This window comes from Natrix helvetica, assembly GCF_964273705.1.
Source record: "Natrix helvetica genome assembly, chromosome: 1".
Taxonomy (NCBI): Eukaryota; Metazoa; Chordata; class Lepidosauria; order Squamata; family Natricidae; genus Natrix; species Natrix helvetica.
Genome location: NC_138548.1, coordinates 32,064,312 through 32,079,362, shown reverse-complemented (window position 1 = coordinate 32,079,362; position 15,051 = coordinate 32,064,312). Strand labels below are relative to the sequence as shown.

At 37.9% G+C, this 15,051-nt stretch overlaps 1 protein-coding gene across 2 annotated transcripts in view; it reads left to right on the top strand.

Moving 5' to 3' along the window:
• Positions 1-823: 823 nt before the first annotated feature.
• Positions 824-15,051, top strand: part of RTN1 (reticulon 1) — a 117,568-nt gene continuing 103,340 nt past the window's right edge. Inside the window, exon 1 of one of the 2 annotated variants that reach the window (XM_081936993.1) lies at positions 824-1,323. In XM_081936993.1, coding sequence (XP_081793119.1) covers positions 1,137-1,323 — 187 coding nt within the window. In that variant the 5' untranslated portion in view covers positions 824-1,136. The remainder of the gene's footprint in view (positions 1,324-15,051) is intronic. The other variant, XM_081936994.1, reaches the window with a different exon arrangement.

Below are 15,051 nucleotides of genomic sequence, written 5' to 3'. Positions count from 1 at the left end.
TCCAAACTTTAGAACTTTTAAGACTTGTGGACTTCAACTCCCAGAATTCCCCAGCCAGCATGGGAGTCCTGGGAGTTGAAGTCCACAAGTCTTAAAAGTTTCCAAGTTTGGACACCCCTGGGCTAGATAGATCTCCCAGGCACCATTCTGTATCCTACCTATGAGGAATGGTTTACAAATCCATAAGTTTTCTTTTTTTTTAAAAAAAAATGCATTATTTCCTATCTGGTTTGAAATTGTTATAAAAAATTAAAGTTGTAAGTTTATGCAAATTGCTTTGAGAGTGTTTCATAAATAATAATAAAACATTAAACATGTTTAACCCTACATATTACATTTTAATTAAACTTTTAAAGACAACCTGCAAATTGGGAGTGGCTGGGTGTTTGAGCTCAACTGCTCAGTAAAATGTGAAGAGGTGGAGCTATGTGAAAAACCTGGTAGCCAGTGTACAGTGTACTACCTTTTCTATTCCTCTCTGCAACTTTCTGTTTTAAAATCCAGTCCCAGTACAACAGAATATGTTAAAGCCCATTTTTAAAAAAGGGTTTTAAATATCCAATAATCAGGAGTTTAGCTGTATGAGTGGATAAATATGCACGCGTGACCAAGTATCAAAAAACAAGCTTGAAGTATCTCTGTCAGCATAGTGCATTGAGGGTTGTGGCAATGCATGGCGGAACCTTTCACAAAGCCAGATCGTCCATCCGGGGTTTGTTTTCGTTTTTTGTTTCAGCACTCAAAAAGGAACCCGTCTAGGCCTCCTGCCACTGAGACGAAGCAGTTAAACGGGGCAGAGTTTAAAGGGGCAAGCAGCTCTTTCCCTGCTCTGTGATATGCCAGCCAGCGGGTGACGCAACGGCTGGAGACTCCAACTCAACGCCCAAGGTGCACCTGCGTAAAAGGCGCTGGCGGCGGAGGCACAGCCGTAAGAGTACTGCTCAAGCAGCCGTCTCTTCTCCAGGCAGCCGCCCAGTCTTCCCAGAGCGGCTCCTGCAGTAGCTGCCAGCAGTCACACGAACGCACGCCCCGGCGGCCGCCCTTGCCGCCGCCTTCTTTCCTCTCTTCTTTTCCCTCCCCACTCCGCATCCTCCGGTTTTGACGGCTGAGCTAATCCGCCCTGCGACCTAGCTAGAATGTCGTCGCCGCCGCCGGATCTCCAGAGCTCCGAGGAGCATCGGGCTGGTGACGGTGCGGAAGATGACAGTACAGCCGGAGCGTCTCCAAGGCGCTGGGAAGGCGAAGGCGCTCAGGCACCGCCGGCAGCGGCATTCAGAGCCGCCGAGCAACCTCCGCCCGTTGCCATGGCAACTGCATCCACAGGTAAAAGGCGAGGTACCGAAAGATGCTAAACAAAGAGCTGTACGTATCCTGCGCCCATTTCCAACGCTAAGGGCGGCGCAGAATAGGAGCCTCGGAAAGAGATGGAGAGGAAATTTGGTTTCCTTCCAAAGTTCCATAGCGCTCCTTAGAATTCATAACCATGCATTTTAGCCTTTAATACGGATTTTCAGTGCATTATCAGGTGTAATGTTTTAGTTGGAAACATTAACATTCACTCAGTTGTCCGCTGTTGAGTGTTCTGTGAATGGATAGAAGGCATTTCTGAGACGTCAATGTATAATTTATGTTTTATTTAAATCTAGTTTAAATGTGTTGAGCTTTATTTGAGAGAACTGGCTTGTACTGAGTGGTGTACTTTTTGTTCCCCTAGGATATGGCTACTTTCCCTTTGCTCAAATGATTTTTATGTTTAATTCTTTTCTCTTTGACATGGTTGACTGTGTGTGCTAGATTTCTATAGACTGCAAATAAACTCTTGGTATCTACTTCTCTTTGGGATGTTGCAGATGGCCCTCCTCCAAATCTGTAATTTAAAATTTAAAGATTTTCTCGACATTTTTCATAGTAACAGAGTTGTCTTTAACCAAAAGATACTTTGTGCCTTAAATGTTTCTTGTTGTGTTTTTAATTTTCACCTGCCAAGAAATGGTTTATGTCCCTTATGCAATCTTGCAGTACTGAACTTGTGTGAAGCAAGTTGAGCAGTGGGAGTGGCTGGGAGAAATGATAGGACCCAGTCAGGCAATGCAATATATATTTACTACCTTAGGAACTATATTCATGGGCTGAGTTTTTCTCTCCCTGACCTCATTCTGCAAAGAATGCTTAACCGTGATGGAAATGCACAACTAGCTATGTTGTGCTGAGTATCTACACATTGGGGAAGAAGCCCACAACATGATTTTATAAAAAATGATTTTCTCTTTTCATCCATTCTTTGTGCTTATTCTGAATATAATTGTGTAGTAAAACCTATGCACGGATGTGGAGAGATATTCAGCTGTTAGATGAGATGAATGGCCATGTAAGAGGCCAAATTAATTTGCTTTGAGTACAGATTTCTTTTTTTAAAAAAAATATGTTGTTTCGGAACCTCTAATTAGAAATGAGATTCTGCAATGAAGAGGAAGGGGAGGTGACACGTATATTAAAGACAAAAGAGACCTTTAGATGGATTTCATGGAAAGCTAATTGCTAGAGGGTTGGGGATGGAAAGGTCAGAGAAAAAAGCTCCAAATATCTAATGAATATTCCCTTGCATCAGGAAACCTGATACTATCAAAGCCTACAAGCTCATAGAAACTAGGGGAGGTGGTTTTGTAATCTCAGCCTCAATCTCTACAATTTTTTTTAATGCTTTAAAATGTTACAAGGTCTTGCAGTACTTTAAAGACTAATAAACATGTTTTTGGCACAAGGCTCTTTGCTATTTGTGCTGCAACAGATTAACACAACTACCTTTCATCCCAAAATGATTGCTTTCATCCCTCTGATTAAAACTTTCTAAATGGATTCTAAGGAAAGCACTTAAAAGAGACTTATCTTTCGATTCTTTTGGACATTGCTTCTTCAAAGCAATTTGTTTAGAAAATTCTTTATTATATATGAACTAAATCTGAAAACTGGAGATACAGGAGTAATCATTTCATTGCTTTTATTTAAATCAGTGTCTTTTTAAAAAGTCTACTACAGCATCATAGTTTGTTTGTTGTATTTCTCTCTTACCGAGCCATATGGTTATATGTTTACAGAAGATTGGGATGTTATTTATTGCTGTGATTTCTAGGCCTCTAGCATTTAAAACATGCATTCCATTTTTTCCTAGTACCATCAGAATGTATCAATACTTGCCTGTATTTGGAGGAATAGAATAAACCTATTTGTTCCATACTCAAATGTAGTATGTAACAAAACTATAATTTCTATTGTAAGTCCAGAACCCATTGGAGTTGCACAGATAATAAATTTAAATAAATGTGTTTAGTCTCTGGAGAAATGTTCATCTTTGTAAACAAACATTTTTTTAAACTGCTTTTTGAAAGTATTTCATATGTGAGTTATCTCATGATATGAACCATTTATTGATGTTTGGTATTATAAAATGATAGAAAGGTAATTTCTATCATTTTATAAAATCATGTCCTTACATACTTGCATGTATACATGACGACATAAGCAAAGAGTGATGGTAGTATTTCAAACATTAAACCATTTTTTAAAGTAATAGATATTGCTCTGAGCATTATAGTTTGAAATTATGCATCAATAAATGTAGTACTGTTTAAAAGTAAAGTTTCTTTCATACTGCAGCTCTAGTAAAGTAAATTATTCCATTACAGAGCTGATGATGATTACAATAATTTAGCAATTGTTGCTTAGTAATTTAGGATCAGAGTTGTATAGCTTTTACAAGCCAGTGTTTATTATTATTGCTTCACATTTATCTGGTTAAGACACTGTGAGGATTTTATTATGGTTCACATTTAAAGCAGAATATAACTTTGCAAAATAAATAATATATGCTGAGAATTTTTTTAGAGCAAATTTAGTAATCATGCAAAACTAAGTTGGCAATATACTTTTACTCTTTTGCTTTGACGTTTAAGTTGACTGTAGCATTATAATACATTTTTCTCACTCTGAAAAGCTCATTGTTGAAGAGTCTGGCTTCACCATCAGTTGCAACTTCATCATGTCCCTTGCTCTGCCTCCATTATGTTTATGGAGGACTTATCCTTTTTCATAAATATTTTATAATATTTATTTTCATAAATATTTTCATAAATATTCCATGCAGAGCTGTATCCCAAGGCCAGAGCACCTAGATTACATGCAGGAATTTCTAGTTTAAAGGCCCTGGTTAAACTCTTTCCCCCACAGTCATCAGTACCAACCCTCCAAGGGTTGATGGAATTATCCAAGGGAATGATCAATGACTGGGTGTCGAAAGGAGTTCAGTAAGTGGCTGGGCATCAATAGATGTTTAATAGTTTTGTAAGAACATTGATTGGGATCAATTAATCTGGGGGGGGCAGTCATTGTAGATCTCTATTTCAATCCCTAGTCTTGAAGATGAGTTGACGATGTTGGATAGTCAGCCACATTGAGACTGGTCTTGTTGTTGCTGTTGTTGTTAGGCACACAACAATGTAACATTACAGCTGCCAGTTGTTTAGCTGGTGTTGGGCCTTTATTGCATTAGTTCAAATTTATTGCATTAGTTCAAATAGCCTTTATACACATTGAGTCCTTCCCAAGAACCTAGGATGTTGTAATGTATTGAGGATCCAAGCAGTGTGGCCTTTGTAATTGACAAATGGACAAATGGAAATATTATTACTATTATATGGAAAATCTACAATTAGATTCACAGTCAAAGACAGGTGAAAAGTTAATAATTCAAGTCCTGGATTTTAAAGTCCCATGAGATTTTACCCTACTCATCCAAACATTTATTAAATCTAATTTTGTTTACCTTTTCAAGATTAATAAAGAACAATGAGGTACTGCCTATGTATAATATTCTCAGTATTTTGATGAGAGATTTCCCTCATCAGCTTCCCTTTTTCCTAGCCAAGTAACTGATTTTTTTTTGTTACAGACCATATCCAGAATTATGAAGAAATCTACCTTTATTTTTAAAATAACCTTCTCAAGGGGAATGCAGAATCACTAAAATAAGATGTGAAATTATAAAAAATATATTTGCTCCAGTCAGTAAGCAGGGAGTTTGTTGTCAGTGGGGCTATTGCTTGTTTTTAGAGTACTGGCTCAGCAGGTCCAAGATCTCATACTATATGATTTTTAATATTATATTTCTTGGTAATTCTTAAGTGTGACAGTATTAATGAACAGATGTGAAACACTAGAAAATATTTTAATATTTTCCAGACGTTTTCCTCAGTCTACAATTGAAAGCTTGAAGATGTATGTCTGATATTACATCTCTGGAATTACATAAATCCATAATTATGTGAGTTGTTTAGAAACGTTGCAGGAAAATTTGCTTGGAATGGATTAAATGTGTATTCCAGTTAAAACAGCATGTGTTCACTCTGATTAATATTGTTTCAACTGTGCATTTATTTCAAGAGCAGATCTCATTGCTCGAAAATAGGCATACCCTTTAGCCCTAAGCAGCATTTCATGATTTTATTTAGTGTTGCAGGAATCTCCCTCCACATTTTTTAAAATATTAATTTTAAAGAATATAAAATGATCAAACATACAATTTCACCCTAAAACTTGCATGAGCTGGCTCATTCATGAGATTTTAATCATGTTTAATTTTTAAAATTAGATTTTTTTTAGAAAAAAAATAAAGTCCTAATGCCTATGTTTTGATAATTTTGTCTGTGAAACAGGATTTCCCTAAGTTGCAATTTTATATCTAAAATCTATCTGAACAACTTTCTCCTGTGTATGTTCATATGAGAAAAATTCACCCTCAGTACAAAAGTAAAGACCATGATAAATTTGGGCAGTGTTGGGCTTCAGGGTTATTGATTATGGTCTGGACAATATATTTCCCAACATTTCTGCAGCACCTGTGCCCGACATTTTCAGAGGCAAGGTGGTCTGCTATATATAGATCACTGGCAACTGAGCAAGAATTGATTGGGCTCCTGCCTTTGTAGCCCGGTGTCCTGATTTCTGAGATGATTTCCAATTGGTGTAGGTTGGTAATTAATTGGTTCTTTGTTTGTGCCTAATCCTTAAAGGTTATTCTGATCGTGTTGGTTCCATGCCAGCTTCTGATTGGTCATTCTTGGAATGCTGATTCCTGATTAGTTTGTTGTGTGGAATTCTTGTTGATTAGTCTGAACAGATGAGTCCTGGTTGTCTTCTTGTCCAGGCATGTTTCTCATTTGCTCATTTTTGGGGAAGGATTCTGGCTGCTTCTGCTGTGGGGCAGGATCTTGGTGTGGTGAAGGACTTTGTTAACCTTCAGACTTTCTTCTTTCTTGTTGAAGTTGGGATGTTTGTGAATTTCAACCGCTTTTTGTGCAGGTATATGTAATACAGTAGTTTGATGTTCTTGACAACACTTGGGTGTATTGTTTTCTAAAATGGACCGCCATACAGTTCTTTTAAATAAAATAAATAATTTTCTGATCTCTCCCTCAGAGAAACCTTTTGTAGGTGTCCATCATTAATAGTAAAATAATTGAAAGTTAGTGACAGCCTATTTGCTTGAATGTCCCATGCTATGTATATGGGAGTATTTTCCCATGCTATGTGTATTAATGTACCCCATAATATAATTGCCTATCAGGAGCTTTTGTGGAGCAGGTATCGCCACACAAATGTAATTAATATGTGACTTGATTTATTGGACTGTGCACTGTTCTTAAATTTTAGTTAAAATTCTATGAAATGTTGAGGAACTGACATCTATTCCTTCCATATACTGTAGCTGTTACAGAATTAATAAAAAATGCATTTGCCTAATAAAACATAAAAATGTAGCAGACCAGGCGTGAAATTCAGCAGGTTCTGACAGGTTCTGTAGAACAAGTAGCAGAAATTTTGAGTAGTTTGGGGAACCGGAAAATATCACCTCTGGCTTGCCACAGAGTGGGGTGGAATGGAGATTTTGCAATATCCTTCCCCCAGGAGTGGGGAGGGAATGGAGATTTTGCAGCATCCTTTCCCTGCCACACCCACCAAGCCATGCCCACAGAACCACTAGTAAAAAAAAATTGAATTTCACCACTGAAGCAGACAATGCCACATCCCTGCTCCTAAAAGATATCTGATCCCTTTTTTTTTTAGAAAATGGAAATTTCAAGCATAGATTCATTTTCTCTCTTTTTTTTTCTTCCCTCCTCCCACCACAGTGAGCATTTGTTTATTCGAAATGAGAGACAAAAACAATAAAAAGCAGTGTCAGACTGGTCATGCAATTTCCAGAGATTCTCTGCCAGCAACACAGAGATGCAAGATAATTTTCTCTGTGTCATGTTACCCATTATACCATCTGCACTTCAACATTTTATTCAGGGATGGTAATTTTTAAAGAAACACAATACTTGTATACAGGTATTTTCATTCTTTGGAAACTGTTTTTTTAAAAAGTCCATTTATACGAGCTGCTAGTTTGAATAAATTCTATTAGTGAATTCTTACCCGATACCGAATCAAAATATGCTTTGCTTCGGGTGCCTTAATTTATTCTATGAACTAAGTCATTGTGCATTGAAAATGTAAATATCATTCCTTTTGACCAAGGGATTGGGTGTATACTGTAGCACCAATTAAGCCTTAGGCATTTGTTTGTCAGCCTAATGTCTAAACAACATGTTTGTGGGAACTTGGATAGGCATTCTGCAATTAGTGGGAACCAGCATGAGTTTGCTGCAGACAAAATACAGCAGTCTAACATTCTCTCTTTCACAATATTATTAGCTTAGTAGATTAGGGAATGCAATAAACATAATGCACCTGGATCTCAGAAAAGCCTTTAGTAGAGAGTCTCATGATATTTATAGAATGTTGGATGACAAATATATGTTGGATGATGTCATTTTAAATGGCCTCACAGTTAGCTGATGGATCCCACCCACAGATTGCTCTGAATGTCTCCACTTCAACTTGGATATAAGTATTGAGTGGAATGCCACAGGCTCGGTCATAGGTCCTGTGTGGTTCAGCATTTTTGTTAGTTACTTGAATGAGAGAGATGAAGAGACACTTGCAAAGTTTGAAAATGATACTAAGGTAGGAGGCATGACTAACACTATAGATTAAAAAATATTTGAAAAGATTTATACAAGTCAGCAGTGGTTGAAAGGAATAGGATGGAATTTAATAGGAAGAAATGTAAAGTTCTTCATTAGGATAGGAAAATTAAAAGCACATTTATAGGCTAGGGAAAGGTTGGATTGGCAGGGGTGCTGGTGAAAGGGAGTTGGATACCTTTATTTAACTATTGGAGCATGAGTTAATAGTGTGATGCATGTGCTAAAAAGAACACAGATCCCATGAAATAGTTATTTTGCTCTACTCTGATCTGGCCAGGCCTGAGGATTGTGTCCAGTTCTGGGTACTAAAGTAAGAAAAAAAGGCAGTAACAAATTTGAATGAGTTTAGAGGAGGTCTGTCAAGATGGTAAAAGTAAACCCAATGAAGAACAGTTGTAACCGAGGCCTAGTTGCCAAGTGTCAGACATGGCAAAATGGATAATATCATGATGATGATAATCATCATCATGATAGCAGCCTTCAAATATCTGAAAGGTTCTCACATAGTACTTTTATCCATTATTTCTCCAAAGGAGGAACTCACTGCACAAATTGCCAGGAAGTGGAATAAGGTACTACACAAAGTAGAATATGTTTTCTTCAACTGGAGGACTTCAAGCAGAGGTTGAGTGATAATCTGTTCAAGACAGTGTAGTGATCCTGCACATAATTAGGGGATTACACTAGATAATGTCTACAATACTTTCCACTCCTATGAATCTAGGATACTATTTTTGCTTGTACAGTTACTAAGTTTTTACAGTAATATACAGGTGAAACTCGAAAAATTAGAATATGGTGCAAAAGTTCATTTATTTCAGTAATGCAACTTAAAAGGTGAAACTGATATATGAGGTAGACTCATTACATGCAAAGCAAGATAGTTCAAGCTGTGATTTGTCATAATTGTGATGATTATGGCTTACAGCTCATGAAAACCCCAAATCCACCATCTCAGAAAATTAGAATATTACATGCAATCAATAAAACAAGGATTGTACATAGAACAATATTGGACCTCTGAAAAGTATAAGCATGCATATGTACTCAGTACTTGGTTTGGGCCCCTTTTGCAGCAATTACTGCCTCAATGCGGCGTGGCATGGAAGCTATCAGCCTGTGGCACTGCTGATGTGTTATGGAAGACCACGATGCTTCAATAGCGGCCTTCAGCTCTTCTGCATTGTTCGGTCTCATGTCTCTCATCTTTCTCTTGGCAATGCCCGATAGATTCTCTATGGGGTTCAGGTCAGGTGAGTTTGCTGGCCAATCAAGCACAGTAATCCCATGGTCATTGAACCAGGTTTTGGTGCTTTTGGCAGTGTGGGCTGGTGCCCGGTCCTGCTGGAAAATGAAGTCAGCATCCCCATAAAGCTCGGCTGTGGAAGGAAGCATGAAGTGCTCCAAAATCTCCTGGTAGATGGCTGCATTGACACTGGACTTAATGAAGCACAGTAGACCAACACCAGCGATGACATGGCTCCCCAAATCAACGCAGACTGTGGAAACTTCACACTGGACTTCAAGCATTTTGCAGTGTGTGCCTCTCCATTCTTCCTCCATACTCTGGGTCCTTGGTTTCCAAATGAGATGCAAAAGTTGCTCTCATCAGAAAAGAGGACTTTGGACTACTGAGCAACCGACCAGGTCTGTTTTTCTTTAGCTCAGGTAAGACGCTTCTGACGTTGTTTGTTGTTAAGGAGCGGCTTGACAAGAGGAATATGACATTTGAAGCCCATGTCCAGGATCCGTCTGTGTGCGGTAGCTCTTGATGCACTGACTCCAGCCTCAGTCCACTCCTTGTGAAAGTCCCCAACACATTTGAATGGCTTTTTCCTGACAATCCTCTCCAGGCTGCGGTCATCCCTGCTGCTTGTGCACCTTTTTCTTCCACACTTTCTCCTTCCACATAACTTTCTATGAATGCGCTTTGATACAGCACTTTGGGAACATCCAACTTCTTTTGCAATTACCTTTTGAGGCTTTCCCTCCTTATGGAGGGTGTCAATGATGGTTTTCTGCACAACTGTCAGGTCAGCAGTCTTTCCCATGATTGTGATTCCTACTGAACCAGACTGAGAGCCATTTAAAGGCTCAGGAACCCTTTGCAGGAGTTATGGCTTAATTAGCTGATTAGAGTGGGACACTTTGAGCCTAGAATATTGCACCTTTTCACAATATTCTAATTTTCTGAGATTGTGGATTTGGGGTTTTCATGAGCTGTAAGCCATAATCATCACAATTATGACAAATAACAGCTTGAACTATCTTGCTTTGCATGTAATGAGTCTATCTCATATATTAGTTTCACCTTTTAAGTTGCATTCCTGAAATAAATGAACTTTTTCACGATATTCTAATTTTTCGAGTTTCACCTGTATAGTGTAGTGGTCCATCTTTCATGATGTGCAACCTCCAAAGATCAGTTTACAGAGAAGAAACCAGATGTTTGTACACAAACACATATGGGCCAATGGAAGTCCTGAGGAGATATAAAGAAAATTTTAGTTCTCTGGTTCCTTAGTAGTGGTGGTCTTACTTTTTGCTTGTGTGATCTGATAGCTCTAATAAACACCCAATAAGGTGAAAAGTGTGAAATACAAGCTTAATGAACAGCAAGCAATAAAAGTATTTTAGAGCTCAGCATAATCCCCTGAGCAGTCTAGAATCAACATGTCTTCTCTTGAAACCAATAATAAAGAGGGCAGACTTATTTCCCTGGGGTGGGGGATTCAAAAGCTTTGGTGAAGAAGTGGAACAGTAAAGACTACACTACATTAGAAATCTCTTGAGTGTAAAGGCTCATCAATTTTAAATATATACATTTAAATTGCTTTAAAACAGGTTCAATAGAGTAACTTCCCCCAAAGACTCTGAATAATTAAGAGTTATTTCTACAGTGGCCACATATATCTCATCTTCATCCATTTAGTGTTTTGTGCCTGTACCATTCCCAATGGCCATAAAATGCCACCCATCACCTGAGATCATTACTGACCTTCAATATGTGTATCTGATGTTCATTAGCACCAACTTTCTGTCCTAAAGGCATTTCCAAATTTTCTTCAGAAATGAGAATAGAAATAGTAGCTTCTCAGATTCAGGCACAAGCAAGGCCTGGCAGAAAAATATTTTGCTGTCTGAGCGAGAACAGAAAATACCTTTCCTGTCTTCTATCTGGCAGAAATGCCAAGTAGCAAAGTGCTTCAAATTACTTTTTTGGCAGTAAAAAGATCACTCCTAATGAGTTAAACAAGTAATCCTTGGTTTTTGCTTTGTGACTCCTAAATGGTGAGGTTTGGAGGGAGCCAAACAACATTCTTCATTTTCAGTGAAATACCCAGGTTTAATGATGTTAAGAAATAATGTTTGCCTGATTAATACTGGGTACCAGAATATAATTTTAATTTGTTTTCATCTTTTATGCATCCTTATCTATTATGTAATTACTACAACACTGAGTTGTTGAAGTAAAAATACTAGTGCAGGGCTTAAATCATACCTACCGTCTTTTGCCATTCCTCCTGTTGAAGAGAGTTTCATTTACCACTAACAACAAAAACATTATTGTTCACTGAAACACCAAATGATCCTTTAATTCAGATTCAATAGCAAACTGCAATATTACCAGGATGGCCATCTCTATCTACAATTCACTGGTGGGTTCCTATCGGTTCAGCTGAACTGGTAGTAGCTTGGCGGTGTGGGTCACTGGAACTGGCAGCAATGCCCCCGAACTGATTCTCCCAGCGGCGGCACAGGTGGCGGCATCTTGTTTTTGGCTTCTGTGCATGCGCAGAGCAATTTTCGTTGTACTGTGAATGTGCATGCAGCACGCATGAAGTGCACGCATGTGGCACGACCCCGAGCGAACCAGCAGTAGCGGGTGCCAGAACACACCAATGCTGCAATTCAATACTAGTAGACCAAGAGACAATGTACTATTTTTCTTTGGTGATTCTCCTGCATTAATGTGTATTCTTCTTTGTAGTAGTTGAATTTAATTGTAATAAATGAGATCTGTGTGGTTTATGGAGAAAATGATTATAGATACTCCTAGAAAGATTCGTCCAACTATGGTTAAAAGAAGAAAAAATGAATGTATAAACAACAAGGAGAAAAAGAAAATATTGACAAACCCAAGGGTAATTTGCAGGATTGGGGAGGGGAGGAGTTTGAGATACATGTGAGATTGTATTTGCCAGGGAAGACATGATACATTTACTGGAGTAACTGTCTCATCTTTTAAATGTCTGGAAACAAAATCTATCCTATTACTCCTTACAATACTATATGTAGCTAGGATCTTTAGTCGTTCCCCATTGTACTTATTGGTTCAACACATTTTATTATCCATATTTAGATTTGGCATAGAAGGAAAGAAGGAAGAAAGAAGGAAAGAAAGAAAGAAAGAAAGAAAGAAAGAAGGAAAGAAAGAAGAAAGAGAAGAAAGAAAGAAAGAAAGAAAGAGAAAGAAAGAAAGAAAGAAAGAAAGAAAGAAAGGGCTTTTATTATAAAAAACGAGAGAGAAACTGAAATCTTAGGAGTTATCAATTTTCTTTTTTATATGGAAAAGTGTTTGTATATGCATGTGCAAGTGTGAGCGCACACACAAACACAAAAACAGAGAGGGAGGGAGGGAGGGAGGGAGGGAGAGAGAGAGAGCGCACTATAATACCCAAAGTTATCAAACTGGGTATTTCTTTCCAATTTCCAATTTATTTATACCAGTCAAAGGTATAAATGCAATAGTGTAAACTTGGATGTTAGGTTACAAAACTATGTCTTATATGCCTCCAGTGATATCTTGAGAGAGGATGGGAAAGCAGCAAATAGGCTAGATTTGAACAAGTGTAAAAAGTGCAGGAACCATCATGAAGTTGCACTGTCCTTTCCTATCATTTAAAAAAAATACTTTAGAGCAGTGGTTACCAACCATATTTTGACCATGCCACACCTAAGCATCTTTAAAATCCTGATGCCCCCCACCCCATGACATATAATTCTTACTTTACTCAAAAAGTGAACTCTACTCACGTGGAGGAAGCCTAAAAAGCCATTAACTTGGTTTAAACAAGGTTCAAATTGCCCCCATTAAAATCAAATCCCCCCCCTCTTGGCATGGGCCACTGCTTTATAGTCAAGGTACAGTTGATCAAACACACTTCTTACACAGGGTGCTTGCAATTTTTTTTACGTCAAAAAAATCATTTTCTATAATTCAGTAAGCCTGTACTTAATACAAAATATTTTACTTCCTTTGTTTCTTATTGAAAAACACCTAAAGATTGCAGGGGGAGGGAGAAGGGCAACTGTTTATTAGTTGGTTGTATCTTCAAAATGCCTGTTGAAACTATAAAAAATATTAAAGTAGATGTCTTTGTTTTCTATTTTAACAGTTTGTTAAAGAAGCAGAATTAATCATTTAACATTAGCCAGATCAGCAATGAAATTCCTACTATCCACCAAGATTATCTACCTGGATAATTTGTGCACAATTTCTGTGAAACAGGTACCCAATCGGACCAAAATGCCTACAGAAATAATTGTGCTCTCTTAGTCAGAATTACAGTCTGGCAGTGATTATCAAAATTATGAGCCGGAGCTTCCCAGAATGGCAACCAGGAATGAGGGAAGTTGTGTCTCTTGGAAATTTAACATTTATATATGAAAAGAGAAACAAAGGGGAACACTTTTCTTTGCAACTATAGAAATCAGTGGTGGGTTCCTACTGATTCAGACTGGTTCGGTCGAACCATTTGCGGTTTGGCGGCCTAGGTTGCTGGAACCAGTAGCGATCCAGGCCTGCCACATCCCCGAACTGGTTTTCCAGGTGGCGCCATAGGCAGCACCATCTTGTTTTTCACTTCTGCGCAAGCGCAGAACAATTCTTATTGCACTGTGCATGCACGCACAGCAAGCACACGGGGGGCGATGCGCACAAGGGTGAACTGGCAGTAGTGCCTGCTGGAACCCACCATTGATAGAAGTGGAATGTATTATTATCTATAAAATTACAAAACAATTCTAAAAATTTTAACATTTCCTATAATAACAATAAACAAATGATTATTATGATAGTAAGCATAGACCATGGTTACAGAAATGTGTGCAAAGAGATTTTTGATTTTTGATAACTTTCTTTCATCCTCCGCGGAAACATGTTACGGATAAATGCAGGATTCATTCTTGTGTGAAACTAAGTTGTACTATTCTAAATTCACTGGCCATCCTGACCATAGCAACAAAGTGAAAATGACAACGCTGTTGTTGTTACTCTGTATGAAGAAGTGATATGGGTCACATTCACTTTTCTTCCATGTTTCCTCCCATACTTTTTATTAATGTTACTTTGGAATTTATGGGTGTTGTTACTTTGCAACTCAGATAGACTGTATTGGATGTTCAATTGATACAAAAATGTTGAATAAGGTAAGGTAAGGTAAAGTAAGGTAAGATCATTTTTATTGTCTTTTTTTTTAATTGTGAGCGCACTGGTCCATCTTAAAAATGAAATTATATTGCCTGCTCTCAAGAGAAAGTATAACTACCCAAACACATACATAACACATGCTATATACATACATACCATGTTTCCCTGAAAATAAGACAGGGTCTTATTTTCTTTTGACCCCCTGAAATAAGCACTTGGCCTCATTTTTGGAGAGGTTCTTATTATTTTTGAGGTGCAGGAGGCGGCGAGCGTGGTCACCACATGGCTGCTGCTGTGTTGCAATATTTTTGGGGACGGCTTATTTTCGGGGGAGGTCTTATTTTAGTGCACGTGCTCAAAAACCCGATTGTGATTATTATCCAGGGAGGTCTTATTTTGGAGGAAATAGGGTACATACATACATAGATATAGATGATGATATAGATATAGATATAGATGATGATATAGATATAGATATAGATATAGATATAGATATAGATATAGATATAGATATAGATATAGATATAGATA